The sequence below is a fragment of the Hipposideros armiger genome, unplaced genomic scaffold, assembly GCF_001890085.2.
Source record: "Hipposideros armiger isolate ML-2016 unplaced genomic scaffold, ASM189008v1 scaffold_101, whole genome shotgun sequence".
In the NCBI taxonomy this organism is placed as follows: domain Eukaryota; kingdom Metazoa; phylum Chordata; class Mammalia; order Chiroptera; family Hipposideridae; genus Hipposideros; species Hipposideros armiger.
Window position 1 is genome coordinate 2,238,310 of NW_017731451.1, and position 24,566 is coordinate 2,262,875.

Below are 24,566 nucleotides of genomic sequence, written 5' to 3' on the forward strand. Positions count from 1 at the left end.
AAGAACAAAAGGACAGCAACTTGTCTGTTCCCCTTCCCCCAATTCCCCAGCGCTGTTCCCATCCCCCAATTCCCCAATAAAAATCTTAAAAAAAAAAAATTGAGCTATCAAGCCATGAAAAAAAAATGCAGATTACTAAGTGAAAAAGGGCAATCTGAAAATTCTACGTATTGTAGGATTCCAAATATATGACATTCTGGAAAAGGCAAAACTAGGAAGACAGTAAAAAGATCAGTGGTTTCTAGAGATTGAGGGAAGAGGTGAGTAGGTGGAGCACAGATGATGTTTAGGGCAGTGAAAATACTCCCTATGATATACTCTAATGGTGGACACATGTCATTATGTTTAGAATGAACCCTAAATATATACTATGGACTCTGGGTGATGATGATGTGTCCATGTACAGTCCTCAATTGTAACAAATGCACCACTCTGATAGGGGGATGTTGATAGCAGGGGGGGCTATGCATGTGTGGGAGTGGGGGGGCATATATGGGAAATCTCTGTACCTTCCTCTCAAATTTGCTGTGACCTTAAAACTTCTTTAAAAACATTGTCTTTAAAAGCAGAAGGAGGAGAAGGAGAACAAGACACCCAGAGACAATGCTGAAAGGAAAACAAAAACAAAACAAAAAAAAACCTGTCATTCTATCTCCAGTAAAGCTCTTTCAAAAATGAAGGTGAAAGTAAAGACATTTCCAGATAAACAAAAACCGAGAGAAATTGTTGCGAGCACACCTGCCTCACAAGGAATACTAAAGGAAGATCTTCAGTCTGAAGGGAAAGTATAATAGATAGTCATTCAGAAATAAAGGGAAAAAATGAAGAGTCCCAGAAATGGCAAATAGGTTAGTAAATATAAACAATTGTATATATTTTTTCTTCAGGCATTTGATTGTTTTCAAAATCAAAATTTCAAAACAACAAAAAAGTCATCAGAATAATGCAATAGAAAATGAGGGTTTTGACAACAAAGCTGAGCTTTAATATAACTCTGTAACCTTAAATAATTTTTCTATCATTTATTTGATCTGTGAGTCTCAGTCCTCCTCTGTAAATGGGATTAATAATAACGATCTTACAAGGTTATTTTAAGGATTAAGATAATGGCTAAAGTACCTAGCACAGTGCTTGGCACATAGCAGATGTTCAATAAATGGTAGGTGTTATCAGAGCCTTCAAAAATTTATAATGGCAAAATAATACTTTCTTGTTGCTCTATCTGTAACACCTTTCTGTGTGTGTGTGTGTGTGTGTGTGTGTGTGTGTGTGTGCGCGTGTGTGTTTGCTTGGTTTTTACATCTCTCTATGTCAGAATATTTGTTGTTTAGGAATATGTTGTAGCCTTCATTCCACAGTAATGGTAGTCCTTTTCTCACAGTTGAAAATGGTGGACAAGGAGATGGGGAAATGTCACACACACACACACACACACACACACACACACACAGAAACAGTGAGAATAAATTGTACCACTGAGATTCTTGTTATGATGCTTTTAAGATATTAAATCTCTATCTATATAATAACTTCAATCCCTTGTGTTCTAAGGTACATCTACTGCTTACCACCCCAATCAACTGTTAACTCACAGACACCTCTGTGTTTTCTAAATCGCCAGAAGGTTTCAAAAGCTCTGTCCTCTGTGAAAGCCATAACCTCCACCATGTAAATAAATCCACAAATAAGCCACCCCATTTTCATCTTATTAAAAAATACTAAGGCAATGAATTACTCCTATTAAATTCAACTTCCCTTTGGTTCGTTGCTTGAAATATTTCAGAATTTCCATGGACTATTCCCTTTCATGAAAACTGAGAAATACATGGGTTGAGAAAAAGACAAAGTCATAGATGTTTTTCAAAATATACATGTTTGTTCCGAAGTGCTCCTTTCAAACAAGGACAGGCTTCACTGGAGAAAGTTGTCAGAATCTTTTTTTTTTTTCCCCCAATGGCTCTTTGCACATTTTGTACACAACTCTGGAAAGTTGAGCCCCAGCCTGGAGCCCACACGAGGAGGCACCGTTCACCCCACCCCACCAGGCAGGGCTGCCGCTTCCCAAGTAAGCGCTGCGTGTTATAACGCCAATAAAAAAAATATGCATGTATTATTAAAGTTTGGGAGCTGTTCAAACATATCGAACGTCGGATTCAGTGCCATTCCCTGAAAGGCAGAAATGTTTTCCACTTCTTTTCTGAAGCTAATAAACTGAAACAGAACTGTATGTGCTGAGGAAAATGGCTCCCTGTTTTTCATGAAGTCGTTCCACAAGGAATGTACCCTCCTCTTGCCCCATCTTCTTCTTTTCCTAGTTCCGACCTGAAGAAATCAGGGCTGCTGTCGTCTCCTGAAGGGAAGGAGTGAGAAGAGAGAACGTACCTGTGACACAGCAGTGAGGAGAAGAGGGGTGAGGACGAGCGCCTGCATGTTCCCAGGACCGGGCAGCACAACCAGAGATAGGAGGCCAGTGTGCCCGGCCGGCCACACAAAGCTCCCCTCTGTCTCCTCAGCAGAAGAACTCACCACACACCTCCACCTCCCACGCCACTGACTTGCAGACTCTGCTTTCGCTTTCACGGATCTGTTTTAATACCCCTGTTTCCTTTCTTGGGCTCCTCTCCTGTTTACCTTTGCGGTGGTGTGGAGCGTGTCATGAGGGCGTAAGCACTCCCCTCCGGGGACTAAGAAGGGTAGCTCCAGTGGTGGCTTCTCTTTGAGTAACTGTTCTACCTGTTCCTCAAGATCAGAGCCTGCCCTTGGGCAAAATGGTGAGGTGAGAGGCATGCACCGTCCCTACCCTCAGCCTGGGTGCTGGGTTTCCTGCCCAAGGCCCTCTCTGTGCTGCTTTATTTTTCCACCTGACTCTCAAGCACAGAGTGCTGGCCTGGTCTCTGCCCACAGCACCCCACCCACAGCCTGCCCCGGTACTCCCTTCACTTCACCACAGGCTCCCAAGGCCTTCCCTGATGCCCCCACAGTGCCCGGTGCTTACCTGTATTCTAGCACATTTCTCACACCAGGTAGCTTGTGATTGGGAAACACTAGATGGAACAGGAACACGATGGGGGTGGGGGCAGACATGCCTACAGCCCCTGGCCGGCGAGAAGCTCCTTTCTGTGGCCACAGTGCCATGACAGGGAAGAGTAAACATTAGCTCCAATCTTTTGGGGCTAAGATAAAACAATTATGCTAGTGGCAATCATTCATTTAACAAATTAAGATTAAAAAAAAAACTTATTACAGATTTGTACCCCTTCTCCTTTAATTCTCACCTCCCTGGTATGTGTGGCCACCCCATCTCATCCCGTGTCCTGCTGTGTATGACCTCTGCTTATCCCACTTTCTCAGCGCTGGTCTTTGTTCATGTATCTTGATGTGCATCTGTGATGGGACTTGGCCTTCTTGTGGCTCTAGTGCCTGGTCCATCTTCCCACCCCCCCTCCTAAAACCCCATTTCTATTCCCTTTGACCTGTTACCTAGCCTACCTTTTCCTGTCACCTTACCTCTCTTGGACTCAGGGCTCACCTTCATTTCTGTTCAAGACAGTCACCGCTGTGTGAAGACACAGTGAGTAAAGCTCACTCAGGCCTGTGCTGAGGGCCTGGGGGAAAACTGGGCTCTCTGCCAACAACAGGGACTCTGGCATCCTTGGGGAGCCAGGGACTCCACAAAATGTGCAACCACAATCTATGCAGCTTACTAAGTAGTCAATGAAACCATAATTATACACACCAAACAACAAGGAACACCCAGTGTAGTTCTGGTGTCAACTCCTAATCCTGCCTCCCTAAGAAATAGGACAAAACTCAAGAATGACCTGGTGAAGGAAAACATGTCTATTTTGGTGTAATCTGACTATTTTCTCTTTCTAGTTTAACACCGGGCAATCTTTAGGTTCTCGGCCTTTGTGGTTCATGCACCTCACGGGCCATGAGGATGGATCATTTCTCGTTTCCTGGCTGGTCTACCAAAAGCAAAAGGGTCTCAGCCCAAGACCACTGTGTTTGTCCACTATACCCCTCCTGCCCCAGCTCTCCTGTTCCGAATGTGATGCTGCACACGGCTGTGCAGTGCTAAAACTTAGGAGAGGCATGCTCCTCCATTTGCTCTCTGTGTAACTCCGGGCAGCAGCCATTTTTCTGGAAAGGCCCTCTCTCTGCAAGCTCCCTGCCACGCAGCCAGGGAAGGTGTCACACTCACCATCCTTGCCTCATGGTAGGAAAGAAACATCTTAGTTGAGAACCAACTAGCAAAACCTCCCCCTGCAGAGCTGATGGGCCCTGGGTTACTCGCTGTCCCACATGTTCAGACATATCCAGTCACAGTAGGCTCCTATTACAAGCCTACTATGCATGGACTCAGTGAATAGGATATTTTTAGAGGTTGGGGCTGCCATCTTCGACTTCAGATAGTAAGAGCAATCAGGGTGTGTGCTTCCTGTCCTAAGCACTTCCCACTACTACCTCATTTAACAGAATGCGAATCTGTCTAGGAGCTCATGTCACACGTGTTCAGATTGTGATGTACATTCAAATAGACATGGCACGGAGCATAACTAATATTCGCATCATGTTTTATGACTTACAAGGAAGTTTCACATGCATTATCTTTTTTTTTTAATTTCACAACTCAGTGGGGTAGGCAAAAGCAGTATTGCCATCCTCATTTAAACAGATTAAAAAATGAAAGTTAAGTGATCATACTTGGTCAATAAAACACACTTAATCCCTGCCCTCCAGAGCTATGTAATCCACTATGAGAGAAGACACTAAACAAATAAAGACACCAAGTATCCATAACTAAAAACTGAATAAAGGCTAATAATAAAGAACAAGAAACTAAGAGAGAATGATAGGTAGGAGCTAATGTAGACTGGGGGCAGAGAGGGCGTCTGTGAGGAAGTGACACGTGGAGGGTTGGGAGATGAAGCAAGCTGAAGCGCTGGGGAGACTGCTGGTCCAGTGCGCTTTCTACTGGCGATGCACACCTCTGATGGTGCCGAGTGATGGTGCCGAGCTCCGTCTGCAAAGAGCACATTCCACTGCCCTTCCCATAAGATTCCTGAAGTCACTCTACTGGGAACATTATCACAGCTAGAATATTCTCTTCTTCTGGGTGGATTGGCCGTGTGGGGCAGGCAGAGATCAGAACCCATCCCTTCTGTCAGGGCACTTAGCACAAGATGAGTTCTTCTTCCCTCATCCCCTCTTCCTTCTTTCCCTCTCTTACTGATTGTGGAGACGGAGCTATTGCTAGCCCTGAGCCGAGACAGACATTGTTGGTGTGGTAATGCACTGAGGGTGCGCTATGGGGGAAGGCTGGTATTTGCATCAGTGAGAGAGAGCTATAGTACTAATAGCAGCTCACCATGAGTGCTCAGGGTTCCTCGTCATTGTAGTGAGTGCCTTGCCTGTACTGACTCACTGGATCCTCACAGCAACACTGCCGGACAGGTATTGTTATGACCATCTGTCTTACTAATGAGGGGACTGAGGCAAGGTCACATGAGCAGCAAGAGGTGGAACCCAGATTCCAAGCATTTAATCCAGTGCTCTGCTGCCTCTCTGCATGGCCCATAAATTACATAGGATGATTTATTGCGATACTAATTTGCATTGCGTTTTTGACATTTTTCTTCCTCCTACTCTCCTCTCCAATTTTAAGAAGCTAGTGAGGCCTTTCACATTTCCCTCTATTCATCCATCTAGCAGAAAAAGGAAGCTGCTGGAATGCTTTACCTGGTCTTTTAGGGAAGCTTGCTCTCACTGAAGAGGTAACATAGGTGAAAAGGGAGGGAATTTGAGGCAGACAAAAAGAGGAGGAAGTGGGTAAAGCTGTGGGCTGGGTGACCACGGCACCATGGCAGTTGCAAAGCCTGGAGGGACCCAGTGTGCCAGGGTGCTCCCAGGAGACTGACCCAGTGCCAGGGTTCCACAGTAGCAAGTTCCCCAGGAATTCTGAGCATGTGCAAAGTCTTTAGTGCCTGCACAGACATGAACCATCAGGGTGTGGGCACAAAGCTTGCAAAGTGAAGAGCAGAGGCCTGGCCCCTTTTCTAGGCACCAGCGAGGCCTCCTGGATTGCTGTTCAACTGCCGGTGGCGGTGGCGGTGGTGGCATTGGGAAGAATGCCCCAATGACAGCTTAGAATCAACTTCTCTCCAGATGGAGAAAGGGAAGGGTGGTTCAGAGCCAGGTTTCATTTTCATTTTAACCTTAGTTAAAAACCAATTCATTAAAATTTTCATTTTAATTAGAAGAAATGGATGTTTCCTCCAATTCCTGGATTTGTGGAGTCACGTTCATACTTGCTACAAAATACCGTCAGTCTCACAAAATCACCATTCTCCTTGGGTGTGGACTCTCCCCTGAAAATTCACAGGCCTCAGAACCAAAACCAATGCTGGGAACCTCTGTCCCATCAATCCTGGCTCTCTGTTAGCTCCTGGGGTGGGGGGGCCTACAACTAGATCTCTGGTAATTCAAGGATTCTTCCAGCCTGGTGACTACTACAGGCCCAGCACTTCTGAAGGACGTTCGCATGGCAGGTGCTCCATAAAAACTCATAGATGATTTTAAATGACTCCTACAAAATCACCCTGTAACTACCAAAGCTAAGCATGTCTATAATTTTGCATACACTTACCCACCGCATCCTTTTGTGTCCCTCTTCTATTACTAATTATTGCACTTCTCACTTACCTTTGTTTATCTTCTGTTAAATGCATCTTCAGTTTTTTTTACAAAGCTCTAGCCTCAAGATCTCAATGTGATTTCCATGAGACAGGCATGAGAGAGCAGGTGTATCTTTTCTCCTTCCTCCACTAACCTACAGAAGTCTAGCTTACCGAGCCTGCTCATTCTCTGAGGGGCTGTGCTGTGTGTGCTAAGGCGCTGCCAATGCCCCCACTTTGGAGGGAGGGCTGGAAAGGTTGCCAGGCTCTGTTTGGCATCCCATTCAGCTTTAGTGAGCCAGGTCCAAGAACAAGCAGCCCCTGACAACCGCAAACGCCCAGCCCTGCCATCTGTATGGGCCTCGCAGCAGAGTCTCCTTGGAAAGAAACAGGTGCCCTCATTCCCAGGGCATCCAAAAGTCAGGCTGTGGCCCAAGGAAAACAAGGCCAAATGCCGCGGATCTAATTCAGTTTGTCACTTGGCCCTGTTAGTCTGGTTTGCAGGGGGAGCCCTGTGTGGGAAAGGAGGCTGAGGTAATCAGAAGCAGGCAGTGAAAACTGCCACATGAGAAGTAGGAAGGGAGAGAAGAGGAAGAGGTATTTTCTCTATTTCCAAATGTGGGGGAACCTCATCTTTCAGGGACAGAAAAGCATGCATAACGTGGTGTGTCGGTCTGATCTTAAAAATGATTGCATGTGTGGATCAAAATCCACTCAGATGGACAGGCCCCTTGCCAGGGTGACAAGCAGGCTGGACTTGGAGCCAGAAAAACCCAGTTCACATGCAAGCTCTGCTACTTATGAGCTCACTGACCTTGGACAGTCTCCTCCAAGCCTCCTCACCTCTAGGTTTCTTAACACCTCCAATCCATCCTCGACACTGCTGCCAGGATTATCTTCCTTAAACACAAATCTAGCCCTGCTACTCTCCTACTCAGAACATTTCTTTCACTGCCCTTGCACACAGAATAAAATCCAGCTCCCAGGAGCATGGTAGAAGGCTCTCTATGATGCAGTGACTGCCCCTGGGGCCTCTCCCGTCCTCACCCCTGTACTCTAGCTGCACAGAACTGCTGTGCTGTGATTTCTCCAGCCTCCTGCCTTGGTTTATGCTGTTGTACCAGGAGAAGCCTTCCCACTGGCCACTGGTCCTGTGAATCATACGCATAAGTGACTTTCCCTTGAGAAGCCTTCCAAACAACACCCCAGTAAAGTTCCTCAAGCCCTTTGTGCAGCACTGCTGGGCCCTGTAAAACCTGCACTGAAATCATGTGTTTCCTTGGAGGGTTGCCACGTTTAGCTAATAAAAGTAACCATAATCGGGCCGGCCAAGTGGCTCAGTTGGTTAAGAGCTCGCTCAAGAGTGTGAGCTCTGAGCAACAGCGGTTGGAGTCCCGGCCCAAGTTGAGCTGCCGCTGAGCTGTCAACAAGTGGCAGGATGGCTCAGCTAAAAAATAAAAGTAAAAAAATAACCATAATCATAATGATAGGATTCCCGGTTAAATTTTTTAGTATATACGGAACACACCTCTAGTAAGAAATTATTGATTGTTAAACTGAAACTCAAATTTAACTGGACATACGTTTATCCGGATTTTTCCCACTGGACTGAATCGCGTAAAAATGGAGATGGATGAGGCCTGTAGGTAAGAATAGCCTTAGTAGTCACAAAATGACCGGCAGATGCTTGATAACCTTTATTTACTTTACATGACTAGCACTCGTTTCTAGCCTTAAAATTATTTATTTTACAGGCAAATTAATAAACATGGCACTCATTTTTTCTTTGCTTTTCACCATTAGGTCTACGTTTGGAGGCTAAGTGTTGTCCTATGCACAATATACCTATATTGCAATTCCAGATCGAGCCTGCAATAAACACTGACAGACTCTAGATGGCGCAATGGGCTAACGCACCAGCCTTCCCGCACCCGTGTGAGCGAGCACTCAGAGAAGAAAGAAGATGCAATTCTGCGGCAGAGCTCAGCATTATTGATTGTGACGCTGCCGCAGAGGTGGGAGGAGCCCGCCGCCATCTCGCCAAGTCTCCTGCAGTAACCAGAACGTCCCTGCAAGATGCTTTTCCCCTCCTCCAAAGTCCCTTGATGTGTGAGGAGAGAACTCTGTTGAACACATTATTTCTTTCATTCATAGGAAGATCGGACCTGATTTTTATTTCACGTTGTCATTATGAATAGCAGCACCAAAGAAGAGCAGCTGTACTTTTGAAGGCAACTGCCTTTTAAATCAACAGCTATTTTAAAATATTACCGAGTATAACTGAAAGGCAATAAAATCGTGTGGAGGTGGGGTGAGGATGCTCATCACCCAATTATAAAGCATTCTCATATAAAGAAATGAAAATCCTTTGGATATAAAACAATTTAATTATTATATATTGTCTTAACCACGGCTATATTTCCAGCCAGCATTGCAACCAGAAATCTGCACATTCTAACTGAAAATAAATAGATGCTCTAAAACTAAACCGTGGGTGGGGCCTCCACGTGACCCATGTGTGGCATCCCTCCCTCTTGGCCAGTAGAGGGCGGTAATCCATTGAGACAAAAAGAATCACACAAAAGATACAGATATACAGAAAACATTTTGTTGTAACAGGGAACTTACAATATGTATTTACTCACCAATCCTTTTATCTGGCCAATACCTTTTCTTTGAATACGGATTTGCTGCTTAGAGTGCTGTATTGTCCCCTTTCTTTGCAAACCACACATAAAATGCATCCTCCATGTTGTCTCATTGGATTTCCTTAATGAAATGAGAATTTAAAGACAATGCAAAGCATCTTGACTCAAGAATACTTCTAGATGCTGTACTGATTGATAGCCATCAAATATAATTCAACAACAGTTTTTAAAGCATTTTGCCTTTATTGAGTCTTTCCCAAGCATTAAGCCTAATTTTCATTGGTAACACCTCCCTCTTTCTTTATGTACTCGTATATCACTGGTTTTAATAATATTTGGTCAGATTGTATAATTACTGGAATACAATCAAATGACATGAACAGTTAGGAAAAAAGGAAACAACACACTGTGGGCCTACTAAGCAGTAGCCTCCTGTCATTCCGGCCAGCAGCACTCAGTGGACCATGGGCATCAGTGTCTTAGCTCAGGCAGCTACAAAAGAATGCCATAGACTGGGTGACTTATATGCAACAGAAATTTCTCAGTTCTGGAAACCGAAATTCTGAGATCAGTGCCATGGTCAGGTTTTGGTGAGGGCCCCCTAGTGAAAGCTCCCTGGAGTTCCCAACACACTGGGGATTAGGATTTCAACACATGGATTTTGACGGAGTACAACCATTCAGTCCTTTATGGTGAATATGTTTCACAAATGGAGAGTTAGTTAATCTGGCTGATCAGTTACCTGGAGGTCAATTAATAGAACTTCTAATTGAATTCAGAAAAGTAACAATCATTTTTCAAAAGCTCAATAAAAGCATATATACGCATCTACCACTTAGCCAAATCCACAGGAAATGTAATGGAATCGGTTGCTGAATCACATGTCATCCTAACTTCGACTTGCCTGAACAAAACAAAGTTCACTCTCTCATCCAACGGGGATGCCAGTTGATGAGCCCCATCCACAAAGGAATCCCTAAAGTGAGTCTCAGGTCAACATTTCAGAATGTGGAAAGCAACCCTTCAATCCTGGCTGCTGGCATGCCATCTGTGCCAGTCACACAGACACTGCCCTCCCCAGCCCTCAGATTTTATGTCCAGACTTAGTATATCCAACCACAGCAAGCAATAATTTTAGTTTTGAAACTTAGGTGCACAAGAAAAATCATATATTTTTATTTATTTATTTATTTATTTATTTTATTAAAGATTTTTTTTTATTATTGGGGAATTGAGGGGATGGGAACAGTGTTGGGGAATTGGGGGAAGGGGAACAGACAAGTTGCTGTCGTTTTGTTCTTCAATCTAGTTGTGGAGGACGTTGCTTCACTGGCCCAAGTTGGCACCATCATTGCACTCTTCCCAGGCGAGGCGGATCAGTCGCCGGCTTCTGGGCGGCCAAAAAATCATATATTTTTAGAATCCCTTAAATCGAGTTAAATATGACTCCAAGTCCACCTTCCACTGAGTTCATGGGCAATTGAATCGTAATCATGATTGGGCACCTGCTGCGTCCTGGTTTGTGTCAAGATTCCGGATTCCTACAGCCCACAGGCTACATTGCCCCAGATCCCATGGTCCCTTCCAGTCTGGAATTTCTGCTGTTTCTGTACAACTCTTGGGTCATGAGACTCATTGGTGAGCTGGAAGGTCCTGCATCTGGAGTCCGGTTTCTCTGGCTAGAGTCACCTCTAGGGTGGTCTGGCATCTCCCCAGTGCACAGCCAAGTGCGAACAACTCCCGCTCTCACAAGACCTGACCAGTCATAGAAGGAATCTCTCCCTCACCACCTAGCCACCTCCAAGGATGCACTTCTTCCCCTGCCCACTCCAGGGGAGAGCTCATTATAAGCAGTAACAGCTGTAAGCCCTCTCAGACAGGCTCACTACACCCCTCAGAAAGGGCGGTAGAAATAGTTTGGGATTAGCACTGCATGGAAATAAGTTTTGTTCTAATGGGGACAAAATAATGTTAAAGAGTCAAAGCAGCTTTGATCAAGACTATTCTGTCTTTTCTGGAAAGTTATTAAAAAGAAGGGATGCAAATGTCCCCACCATGGGGTCTCTGCTGTTGGGTTCTTGAAGCATTTCCACATCTAAACATTTCATTTTGTTAACCAACATTTCCAGTTGGTACATTCCTTCAGTTCCACCTTTAATTAAGCGAGTGCATTAAATGTTTAGCATCAGCAACAAATGTCCCTCCAGCCCAAGAAATTTCTATGACAATCGTGCACCTTTTCTACTATAGAAAAAAAACAAAAAACCCTCAAGTTTATATGATATAAATAGGGGCTTTGAGAAAATGAATACGGAAACAAGTCAGAAAGTAATCAACAAGAAGCAGAGAGGTGAGAAAGAAAACTGGAACTCACAGCTCCTGGGAGTTTTAGGGCATTCCAGGTCAGCAAGCCACTTCCCCGAGGGAGCTCATTAGTTCAGAATATAGTCCATGCCATTGCTGGATGCCTCTGCAGCAACACTGTCCAGTAGAATGTCCTGCAATGATGGAAATGTTCCAAAATATAGAGCTATATTGTGCTTGCTATTGGGCACTTAAAATATGGCTAGTGCAATTAAGAAATTAATTTTAAATTTTATTTAATTTGAATTACTTTGAATTTAAATAGTCATATGTAGCTTTGGGCTACCATGTTGGACAGCACAACTCTGTAGTCATTTGCTCTTTTTATCTATGATTTATACCTCACCTCCTTTCATAAAGGCTCTAAGATTGCTTATCAAAAAAAATTAAGCACAGCATGAAATAGGAAAATTGAAAAAAATTTAAGGATAAAAGAAATAAAAGAAGAAAGCAGTTCTGTAAAAGAGAGCAGAGAAATACATGTTCCCAGACACATGGAATGAGTTAGTCATTGCTTTTGAAAATTAAATTTATTTCTCAATTGCTGAAAAGTAAGGTAAAAATGAAAAGTTAACTATAAAATTCATATTTAACAATTGTTTGACTGCCAGCAACTCTTGTTCTCTGGAAACAGATTCCCTGCCCCTAAAGCTCCAGCTCTCATCCTGTCTACTTGATTACAGTAGAGCCACTAGGGGTGACTCTCCGCCTGGCATTTAGCCCAAGCTGGCCAATCACAGTCATCTCCTTGAGAGACTAGACTTGGGACACAGGTAGGTGTGATCTCTCTCTGGGATGATAGAAGGCAGATGTGAGACTCAGGGTCCGTGGAACTAAAGGACAGAGGATGGTGGTCTCCAAAGAGGCAAGAGAATGTAGTGTGGCAAGGGTCATGAACACAGGCTCCAGGTCTGCACCTGCTCCCTCACTACCAGTGTGGCCATGTGTCCTAACTTCCCCAGGCCTCCTCCTCTGCAGAAGGGGAATTATTTTAGTTCAGGTTTCATAGAATTGTTGTAAAAAAAAAGAAAACAAAAGCAGGGACATAGTAAGTGCTCCACAGATATTACTATTAATTATGAGAATAGTAGGGGCAGAACCTCAACAGCATTCAGGTAACTGGATTTGTGTCAGCGCCAAAGTCTTAGCAATTATCAGCCTCTGGGCTTCATGAGGCACACTCCTACCCCATATTCTTAAAATACTGTTTCTGTTTCACTCAAGCTTATTTTGGTTGGGTTTCTGGGCTCCAGCAGAGTTCTAACATGCTCACCATTTGTTTGGAAGTCTAACTTGTCCTCTTTCTGACACAGAAGCCCAGGAGTACTTAACCTTTGGTAGACTCTTACCACAGGCAAGGGCATGGGACAGGCAATCTCAAATGGACACAACCTTAAAGTTACTATCTGTAGTTGACATTTGCCATATTTTGGGCTGCCCAGCACCCACACCTTCTTCTTATTTGAGAATAAGCTTTCCAGAATATACCTCTTGAAGGGAGGTAGGGCCCACCTACTGCAGGAGCTGGAGGTTGCCAAATAATACTTCACTCCGGCCCCTGGCAGCTCCTGTGTCAATATGTGACCTGGGCTGGGCTAACTGAGTGGTCCTTATTGGAGATTTGGAAGGAGACCACCACCCACACGACTTGTGGTTGTCATGCTGATGGTGGTATTGATGTCCAAAGCCTGCCTGGCTCTGGAGGGAGGCAGCGCCAGCAGCACCCTCACTGACTCCCCCTGCCCAGCCTCCCATTTTCCAAGCCTAGTTCTGCAAACTTCCTGTCGATTCTGTGAGCTCCCTAATATGTTGTCAGTGAATTCCTTCTCTGCATGAGCTAGCCAGGAGGCCTTTGGTTTATAGCCAAGAACCTTGCTTTTCTCTTTCATCCCTTTGAGTAATTAAGTGACCAAAAATAAACACAGCTTGCTCCCTGGGCTCTTGCTGCATCACCATCAACTGATGTTACTGCTCCATTCCCCAAGGTAGGCACGTTTCTATCAATTCTTGCACAATCCTGTGGCACTTGGACTGCCACTTGGCCACATCTGGCCTACTTATTATATGACAGCCTGTGATGAAAGGGTTTGGAAGGACCATGCAGGTACCAGACACGCTGCATTGCTTCCAAAGTTACCAGTATCAGTTTGGGGGCTGAAGATGTATTCTGGAGAAAGGAAAAGAAGTTGTCTTCAGAATGACTGAATTTATACAAAAGTCAAATTTTCATCTTCTATACTAAGGTCTGACAATTAGGTTCACGAATTTGTTGCAACGATGTTGCTAACCTTTTTTGATATCAGATGGATTATTCATTATGAATTTGTACCAACTGAACAAACAGTTAACCAAGTTTACTATTTGGAAGTGCTGAAAAGGCTAGACGAAAATGGCTTGAACTATTTGCCAATAATTCATGGCTTTTGCATCACAACAATACACCCGCTCACACGGCACTGTCTGTGAAGGAGTTTTAGCCAGTAAACAAATAACTGTATTGGAACACCCTTCCTTCTCTCCTGATCTGGCCCCCAATGACTTCTTTCTTTATCCAAAGATAAAGGAAATATTGAAAGGACAACATGTTGATGACATTCAGGACATCACGGGTAATAGGACGACAGCTCTGATTGCCATTCCAGAAAAAGAGTTCCAAAATTGCTTTGAAGGGTGGACTAGGTGCTGGCATCAAGTGCACAGCTTCCCAAGGGGAGCACTTGGAAGGTGACCATAGTGATATTCAGCAATGAGGTATGTAGAACTTTTTCTAGGATGAGTTTGTGAACTTAATTGTCAGACCTCATAAATGGGCATGCCAAAACATTATAACAATTTTATCACTTAGATTAATAAATTAACATTCTCTGTTGATGAAGTATTAGTATATTATAGTTTCACCTTCTAATATAAAGTTCTTCCTGGAAACTTTTAGTGCAATAGTTTATTCACTATGGGTTCTTATCTGAATTTCAGACAAGAGCATGTATACCCACTGCCTAGTATTGCTCCCAGAGAACAGTAGATAAAAGAGTTTGTTGGGGGGAAAAAAAATGAACAAGACAGCTAATTAATGAGTCAATGCACAAGCAGTCTACCAGAGTGAGGAGTCAGCCACTTGTGTTCACACTGCAGTGACGGACCTTCCACGAGCTTGGTAATGGAGAAGGAAAGAGCGGGCCGGATGATGCAGAACATCTTCTCATTACAAAAATATGAGGCTGTTTTGGTCGGTTTGTTTTTCATTGTGAGGAAATTTTACAATTAAATCCTTCTACTAAGGTACCAAGCACACCAAGAGGGAGACTTAGACTCAAGCTGTAAGACAGTCATTGATGGGCCCAATTCTAATCATGTATGATGGACTTAGATATGCTAATACAACCCTTTACAATTAAATGGTTCCCTCTGGCATTTGAGGTTATTTAACTCTCTTCATTCATCCAGTTTAGTTCTCCAGGAACACCTAAAATAGCAGACTATTCTATACCATGCTGAGATTTATTTGGATGACTTAGCTAATCGCTTCGGGCCTACATTTCTGATTCTCCCCCCCCCCCCATACTCCCCACCATTCTTAATTTAATCCAAAACAAAGAAGTGAAGGAATCATTTCTGACATTACTTGTCATTTATGTAAATAAAAATACATGTCTGGTTTTTCTTTTTTTGCTTTGACCACATCAGGGGAACACAACTAGATAGATATAGTTTCACCAATTCGGGATTGCCTATCTTAAAATATTGACTAACTGGTTTTTTGAAAAATTCAATTTGGGAACCCTGGAGGCTTCTTCAAGAGACAGACAGTCACCCTCCAGGGTAGCAGAACTGTGGTGTAGGAGGCCAGGTTGACTGCTAACCAGGGAGGGGGTGCCTTTATCATTAAGATGAATTAAGACGCAGCCACACAGGCAGACAATCCAGATCACAGGTTTGAAGTTGAGTGGAGCTGCTTTGCACAGGGCAGCTCTATCTAGCTCAGAACTTCTCAAACAAACACAAATTGCACAGGGGTCATGATTCAGGATCTGGGTGGGGTCTGAAATCCTGCACTTTTAACCAGCTCTGGGCTGGTGTCAGAGCTGGTTGTCCTCAGACCCCAGTGGGAGCAGGAGGCTCCAACTCCAAGGTGAGCAGCACTGACTGACAATTTCCCAGAGCAATTTCTGGTACAGCAGGTACATTCAGTAAAGAAATCCTAGAGTATAAAAGAAAAAAAATATTTTAGATATTCCCATTCCCTTTTAAAATTTCCCTGAAGCAGTGGCTCTCAACTTTGGCTGCCAGAGAATTGCTTGGGGAGCTTTAAATATCCCAGTGCCTAGGACCCACCTCAGACCAAGGACATAGCCTCTCCAGGGGTAACACGCAGGCATCAGGATGGTTTACAACTCCCCCAGGTGACTCCAATGTGCAGCCAGAGTGGAGACTGGCTGCCCAAAGCGAGCCTTCACTAAGTCATTGCTATTACCTGACAGCTCTGCTGCTCCTTACTCCTTTACTGGCTCCTGTGTTGGGCATGGTGCTATGTTCCCACCTTAGATTTTGGACTAGCAGCCATTAGCCCATTTGCAATTGGAGAGTTCATCTCTCTGGCACCTAGCCTGCCTGTGCTCTCAGAGCTGACACAGACCTTGCTATCTGCCAGGGCATGGCTCCCAGAGTCTGTGCTACACAACACAAATCTCACAGGGATGCTAAATGATGCCATTTTAAAAGGAAAATAAATGTAATTTTATTGAAAGCAGTTTGGGTTAAATAAAGTCAACCAGATTTATTTACTATAGGACTTCCCAGATCTTTTAATATTTAATAGGCCAGTGTGCTCATCTCTAATAGGAAGATATTGCAGGCAACATTTTCCATATAAATCTGACCATAAAAACTTTTTTTTTAAAGAACAAATCCAGGAAACAGGCTTTCGAACATACCGCAGCAGGGTATAATTTAAATTTTAAACTTTCCTGGTTAAGTTTCCTAATATTTTCAATATTGATACTATCATGCATGTATTTTACTCAATTGGCAAGTGTTTTGTGGGTAATTACCTTATGCTGTGTGTTGTGTCAGGTACTAGGAAGTAGGAACTTGGTATCTGATTACATGAAACAATTGGAGAAGAGCTCTGCTTCACTGAGTTGTATTGTTAAAATACAACAAAATTTAATTGGAACAGTAAAGGCAAGGAAGAATGAGTAAGATATAGGTAGATATGCAAGAGAGCAGGAGAAGCTGCATGAGGCAGAGCCTAAGGGCAGGAAGGAGTGGAGTGGGGTGTAATCTGAGGGGTAGTGCATGGGGTCATGGGTGTAAAGGACAGTGAGAGGACTGGCCCAGATACAATGGTGATGGGAATACTCAGTGTATACAAAGAAAAAATCTTGCTCATAAGGTGATATCCAATTTTCCCAATGGGATGATTTTTTTTTTAATTAACCTGAATGTATAAACATGTAAGAACGTAGATGAACTGGTCAATGTTTTTGTAATATTTATTAATATAGTACCCTTACTGGCACAGGGTGAGTTCTCCAGAAGCAGATGCTAACAGGGAGTTTGGGGTGCAAAGCGCTTATCAGAGATCAACACCTGTGATAGGAAGGGGAGGAAGCAGTGTTAGACAGAAGATGTTAAATTGTGATACAGGTCCAACAAAGGTCCTGCCAACCCTGCAGGGAGCTCCAGAGCCAATATTTCCTCCCAGACTGATCCCACATGAAGCCAAAGTGGCCAGGTCTTTGTATCTGAACCTCGCTCAGTCACTGGATGGGGCTGCCCCAAGGGTGAGAGACACTGCACTAGGGAACTATTTGCAGCGGAGTCCTTTCTTAAACGCCATCTGAGCAGCACATCTCTGTGTCCAATGCATGTGCCTTTTTAGAATCATATCTTACACAACATACGAGAACAGCTTTTCTCTGTTCACATTTCTCATAACACAGTTTTTAAAACACTTCTTATGTATCTTCATATGCATCATCATCACTTGCAGCTGTATTTTGTATAAAATTGTACATCACAATTTTACAGAAAATACCATCTTTAGAGTCATGTAAAGTACTGGACACCTGGCATGACTTAAATTCATGTGCGAAGTTGTTACTAAAGGTTTTGTACAAGCTGCAATTTACCAGTTTCAACCCATTAGGTCAGTTGTTTTTTTTTAACCTTCTTCCTATTGTTACATACTCATGATCTCCACAAAGTAACTTCTTACTGTATTTTTCTAAGTAATCTTAAAAAAAATCACTTTAAAAATCTTAGAAGTGAGGTCATACTCCCAGAAGTAATTACTAAACCATGTTAAATTTTTTTCTTACGTGTTGTTTTGTAATTCTACCAGGTAACCTCAATAAGCATCCCAAACTAGGATTGGCTTTAGTCTAATATGTTTTGTACAAGCAGCAATTTTTGTTCTAAATAAAGTAGTTGAGAAAATACATTACAGAAGTTCTTTACAAAAGGTACCAAACTTTGTAAAGATTTAAATATAAAGTGGCTTTTCTCTTTTCAGAGAAATGATATTGGGGAAGAAATCTTGATTAATATTTGGGGCATAAATGGTAATTTTGCCCAGATGACTTGGGGTCATGACGGTCACAAAAGCTTTGACGACCAAGGAGACAAGTTTAGGTGGAATGTCATTGTGGTTATGGAGCAGGGAAGTAGCCTGATACACATCATCTTAGGAAACTGTGCAGCAAAAGAAATTTTCAAGATAAGTTTGGGGAAATACTTTGGAAACAAGAAAGTCATCTATAATAATAACTGTTATAACAAGAAGCGATAATAGCTTGGACTACAGGGATGACACAGGAAGTGAGAAGGAGGAAGTGAATGGAAAAGCATTTCTAGAAGAATTAATAACCTTGGAAATGTGGTGGACATTGGGACGTTAGAAAAATGAAGGGTCAAACATGGCTTTAAAAACTGGAAAAGAACATTTTAAATATGTAATTGGTGTAACCCTGAGAAATGGTTTTATAACCACTTTATAACTGTAAACAACTAGTTGATGAATTCTTGAAGCAGTTTTATGCCACAACAGGACACAAGTCTACCTTCATGTTTGCTCACCTGCCCCCAAAATTGTTTTTTGTCAAATCCCAAAATTAGATTTTTTTCTCTACTGTCAGCACTGACCACCCAATATCGTGTTCATTATAATCACAATCAGTGACTACAGAAACTCAAGCTTATTCCAACCTCTGCATTTGCAGGGACCACAGAATTATCAGGTGCCCGCCACTTTACTGCATTTCTGGGCCAAGGTATTGTCTTTGATCCTGCAACCATGATGAGGAAAATTTTTACTTGGGAAACCCAAGGACTGCACTTTTTTATTACTCTGATTCTCCCAATCGTGCTATTGGCTGTCATGGTAAACATGGTAGAGGTTCCATAGACATGTGGGTATCGATTGGCTGGACAGTTGGTCGGTTGGTTGGTTGATTGGTTGGTTGGTTGGTTTGGTTGGCTGGCTGAAACTCAATACAGAAATCGAGGCTGCCTTCTGAGTTGCTCTCACACGTCCACCCCAGTGTTTCTCAAACTTTAATGTGCACACGGATCACCTGAGGGATCTTGTTAAACTGCAGATTCTGATCCAGTAGAACTGGCGTGGGGCCTGAGATGCTACATTTCTAATGAGCTCCCATGATGACCACGTTTGTGTAGAGGGCCCTTCCCTATGAAGGCAGCAGAGAGCCACTGGGCACTGACTTCGCCTGAGAGTGTGTGTGCACATATTGCAGATTAGCACAATGTTGATGGTGAATTCAGAAAAGCCAGGAAGCTAAAGGCAACAGGACTGAAGAGCAGGTAGACATATTTTAAACCTCACCTGAGAAGCCCTAATAGCCAGGGTGTGGATACTATTGTATACTGACAGAGAAATTCTAGAACTTGGAGAAACCTGCAGAGCAACTGTCAGTCAGTTGCCTCTCAGAGGCAGCCGTGGAGGAGGGGTACCAATTTTGGCAAGAATGAGGATTCTTTTATTATGGAGAACTCCCTAATTATGCTGTTGGAGAACCGTGCATGGCACATTCCAGAGCCTACACTGCTCTCATAAGAATTCCACTGTTAATTTTAAGAGAAATAGCAGTGCAACTTTCTCAACTCCCACGCCATTCACACATTGAATTTGTGTGCCAACTCAAAGCATACCCACTGGAAATGAAAACAGAGTTAAAGCCAATCTTTCAACTGAGGCTTGTCCAGCTACAGAAATACACAGGGGAAGAACTTTGCTTTCTTTCTCCCATTTGAAAACAAAAGTTTCTCTCTACTGTTTTTAAAATTTACATCAGACATATATTTGTTAAATAAAAAATGCCAGAACCCAAGTAGCCTAATACAAGGCCCTCACATAGTAGGTGCTTGGTCCACATTTGCTTATTGCCTGAGTGGTCTCGTATGCTTTACGATTGACCTAAGGAAACAGCCTCCAATACGAGCCCCCTGTGAGCATCACCACACACTGGATGCTCCCCAAGCAGTCAGTCAGGTATGATCCCTCTCTTTGGAAATATGAGCGGGCAACACAGATGGCGTTATTAGGTCACAAGAGACTTTATAGTTGTCAAAGTGTTTGGGGGTAAATGACCTCATTTATTCCTCTACATAGCTCGGTGAGGCAAGTCATTTTATTCCCATTTTGCAGAAAAATAATGATAATAATAATAATAATAATAATAATAATGCACAAGAAAGAGTAAAAGAAAAAAAAGCAGTACTTATTAACTGATCAAAAGTTTCAACAATCCCATCCATGTCAATGTTTATGGAAGGACAGCACACCCAAGGGGCACGGACCTTGCTCCATGAACTTACTGGGTGCTTTGCCCAGCCCAGCACTGCTGGGAGAGTCCCTTAATAGATACTTTGGAGGAGGATAATTTTGATGTCGGTGAGATTTCAGGCCACCGCTGGAGAAGGGGAGAAGAATGGTAATGAAGTCCAGGACTCAGAAGACTGGAGAAGATTAAAGGTGCTGATAAAGATGAGTGTAAGAGGATGGGCAAGACGTAAAGGAAAGGAATGAGGTTGATTTCAGCCTGGGGCGAGGACAGCCCAACAGAGAGGATGTGGGACCAACAAAGGCATTGGAGCACAGAGACCAGACACCTATGATCCAAGGACTGTTTCCAGGATGTTATAAACTGACCTCAAGAAAAAGGAAACACTCTTCTTCGTGCTTTCACCAAAAACTTCCAGCCACCAAAGTGGTTCCAGGTTTCTGGCAGCCTTTTAAATTAGCTTCAGTCCCAAATTCAAAGCAGAAACTGCCCTAGTTTCCTCTATTTCACAAAATTTCCCTTTTCTGTTGCACCCAGGCAGCTCAGTAGACTCCTTATAGATGAACTTGTGGACTCTCAAATATTGTGGCTTCACAGATGAATGAATGAGCCAGATATTTATTGATGATCTGCTTGGTGCTCACCATGGTAAGGTGTGGTGTGATGAGGACCAACAGTAAGTATTAAAGACACAGGCTTGGCCAACAAGCGACACTACATGCTGACCGGCTGCAGTACACTGTGATATATATATATATATATATATATATATATATATATATATCCTTGTGTGTACACAGAAAAAGAGGGTATATCTGAATGGGAAGTAGGACCAGATAGGCACGGTGGGGCCATATCCTGAAAAGCCTAAAGAGGGAGGAAGTTTGGTCAGAAGCTTCAATTAAAGTCTGGTGGCACAGTAGGTGTGCAAATCTGATGAGCGCATGCATGCATGAATGATTTTAACTGAGCATATTATCCCTGACCCAGGGCATATTCATCTTCTCTAAATTAATGGATCCTGGATGTCAAATTGTGACAAAACACAAGTATAATATTCCCGTTTTTGTAAAATTGTTCTAAGATTAAGGATGGATAAAGGTCTAACCTTTTCCTAAAAACAGTGACTTTTGACTTCCTGAATCTCTGTGATCACTTGGAAACAGCGGGGAGAGCTGACAGAGAACAGTGCTTGGTAGATAATGGGCACACCCCACTAATTGCTGAGTAATAGAGAAATGAAGTGTGAACGAGGAAAGAAGCCACTGTTATTGCCAAATTCTCATCCTGCCCAAGAATGGCCCCAGGGACAGCAGCCTCAGAGAACAGAAAGACTTGGGAAGCGGATTCACCAACATGCCTGCTGCATCCCTGCTGAGCTGGCCATTTCTCTAAAGGACAGCCCATACTGACCACTAAGTCCTAGATGTCATGACTCCTTCCTTATGCCTTCCTAACCCTAAAATCCTTTCTAGTATATCTTGCATATGTTGACAGCTTCAAAGGCATAGAATGTGTAAAGATCTATATAGTGAGGCATAAATGAGATGGCTTCTGAATCTTAAACAGGACAGTATTCCAGATGAAGAGTATTCGTCGACAGAGGATGCTTCCAGACAGCCTTCAGCAGATATTTCATCCGAATTCCTCTGGAATAGAACTGTGGGCATCTCAGAGTTGTATCACTCCTCCTGACTTCTATCTGGACACAAACCATGGCACATTTATCTGACCCTCAGACCAGTCCTAGGGCAAATGCCCCTTTGTATACTAGCCCAACCTTAATAATTTGAACATAATAACAAGAGGAAATCTTGGGCTATGGTCCTTGTCTTAATGAGCAAGCTGTGTGCGATGAGCACCAGCAGGGGGAGTTGTGTGAGAAGGATGTGGTGAGTTGAGCCTGCCACACACAGTGGGTAGAATGATTTTTGCCTGAGTTCCTTTCAATTTCTTGCCCTGAAATTTGTTAGAACCACTCTTAACATCAGGGCAGTTAAGAACAGCAAAGCACTTCAACAGTCCTTCCTTTCCCCACAGCATAAGGCTCAAGCAGTAAGAAGCAGGGACTTTCCGTGAAGGCCCTATGCTTTCTTTGTACCACTTGACTCAACCATCATACAACACTGGTTTAAGCCTGTGGCTTCTCTGAATCCCACACTTACGGTAGCTGCATCTGTTAGATTGCATTTCATTTGGCAAAAACAAAGGAAGGAGTTACCAGTAGAGACCTTTAGATATATATTCATTGAGTTCAAACCCCAAACCCATTATTCTGTCCAAGTTTCATTTACTTTCGTACCTAGATAGGTATCTCAGAAGTCATTAACCTCACAAGCCACACTTTCTTAGACTTCTGAGGTCTGGGTGCAATGGAGGAGATAATGAGGAAGGAGGAGGGAGAAGCAAAGGTGGACTGAAGCCAAATTCTCCTGGTTTTGCCTTTTGGAGGACAGTAATCACCCTACCACTTGGGAATTCACAACCCAGACACGTGATGCTAAAAGCTCCCAGTGCGAGGGTGGCGGTCCTCTGACATCTTCAGGAAGAATTAAAATCTATACCTTGACCTACAGCTGTGCCCTTTAACTGGGGATATTTACTCTGCGTATCAGATATCTTGCTTCACAAGATGAGAGATCTGTGTAACTCCAGTTGTAATGCTGAGACTCTTCCTATGCGAGCTGCTTTTGGAATCTTCCCTTTTCTGCATTCAGGGAGGGTGATCTCAGCTCATCCACGATTAACCAACAGTAACAGCAGTAGGTCTGCTATTCTGGCGGCAATTTTCCAACATTATCATGGGTAATCTTTTATCACTTTAAACTTTAGTAGAGTCAACTGCTGTTGCAAGTGTATGGCTGCAACTACTCTAACACAACAGGATGTGGTTAGACAGTCAAAATTCAGAGGTCTTGGTAGCCCAATGGAACTAGATGGAACAGGGTACCGGTAAACCCTGTCAAAAATGCAGGGTTTACTGATAATGTCAGAACATAGTAGTTTAATTCAACATATTTTTAGTGTATTTAGTCATATACATGTATTTAATGACTACCATGTACAACACTTGGTGGTATGGGAAGTAAAATTCCAGACACTGTCTTTGTGGCCCATGGGGGTGTAATGCATAACAGGTTCAGACAAAAATAAACCTTGTTTGAACTCTATTCTGGGAGGATTGTGGCTTCCTGAGTTTTCCTGCTCTGGCCACTGAATAGATTTGAATAATTAGGTAGGGCCAACTCCATCCAGCACCAATCTAAAGTGACACCTGGGAGGGTTCTTTAATCAAGGACTTTAAGAACATACCAAAAGTATTTTCTGGAAACAGTCTGGACCAATACACTGGAGTAAGAACTAGGCGTATGTGTATCATAAGCATGCTTAGAAATCTCTAAACACACAACTTCAGGTGATGGTACGCCCTGGGATCTGAGACACAATTCCACCTTTCTAGCATTCGGGAACTAGTGAAACCCAGTTTGTTGCTAACTAGTTTGAGTTCTGAGGTGCTCAGGTTTTTCTTCTCCTAGCATTGCCCTGTCTTGGCTGGCCCTCCTTTGTTTGTTGGCACCTGTTTTGGCCTCTTGCCAGGCTGAGTCGCTGCTTCTTGCTTCCTGCACACCCTGCGCCACACTGACTGCCATCTTGGTGGAGACTGGCTTCTCTCACGACCTCTCTCTGCCTTGAGGGCTGTGCTGGGTGTGTTCTCTGGACCCACCAGTGCTCTGTGCCACAGTGCCCTTTAGTAACATGGTGGAAGGGAAGAGTATGATCCAAAGACCCCACCAAAAAACTGTTAGAACTGATAAATGAATTTAGTCAGGTAGCAGGATACAAAATTAATATTCAAAAAGCAGTTGCATTTGTATACACCAATAATAAACTATCAGAAGAAGAAATCAGGAAATCAATTCCTTTTAAAATTGCTTCAAAAACAATAAAATATCTAGGAATAAATTTAACCAGAGAAGTAAAAGACCTGTACTCAGAAAATTATAAGACACTGAAGAGAGAAATCAAAGAAGATACAAATAAATGGAAACACATATCATGTTTATGGATAGGAAGAA

At 43.2% G+C, this 24,566-nt stretch overlaps 1 protein-coding gene and 1 long non-coding RNA gene across 3 annotated transcripts in view; both read right to left on the minus strand.

Moving 5' to 3' along the window:
• The window catches only part of CCN6 (cellular communication network factor 6), a 16,143-nt gene extending 13,441 nt beyond the window's left edge, over nt 1-2,702 (minus strand). For both annotated transcript variants that reach the window (XM_019646336.1, XM_019646335.1), the window contains exon 1: nt 2,383-2,702. In XM_019646336.1, the coding sequence (XP_019501881.1) occupies nt 2,383-2,430 (48 nt within the window). In that variant the 5' untranslated portion in view covers nt 2,431-2,702. The remainder of the gene's footprint in view (nt 1-2,382) is intronic.
• A 6,626-nt stretch (nt 2,703-9,328) lies between these two features.
• LOC109384734 (uncharacterized) overlaps nt 9,329-24,566 on the minus strand; it is a 40,148-nt gene continuing 24,910 nt past the window's right edge. The window contains exons 2-3 of the long non-coding RNA XR_002124478.1: nt 11,700-11,823; nt 9,329-9,446 (exon numbers count right to left, since the gene is read on the minus strand). This is a non-coding gene — a long non-coding RNA (uncharacterized LOC109384734). The remainder of the gene's footprint in view (nt 9,447-11,699; nt 11,824-24,566) is intronic.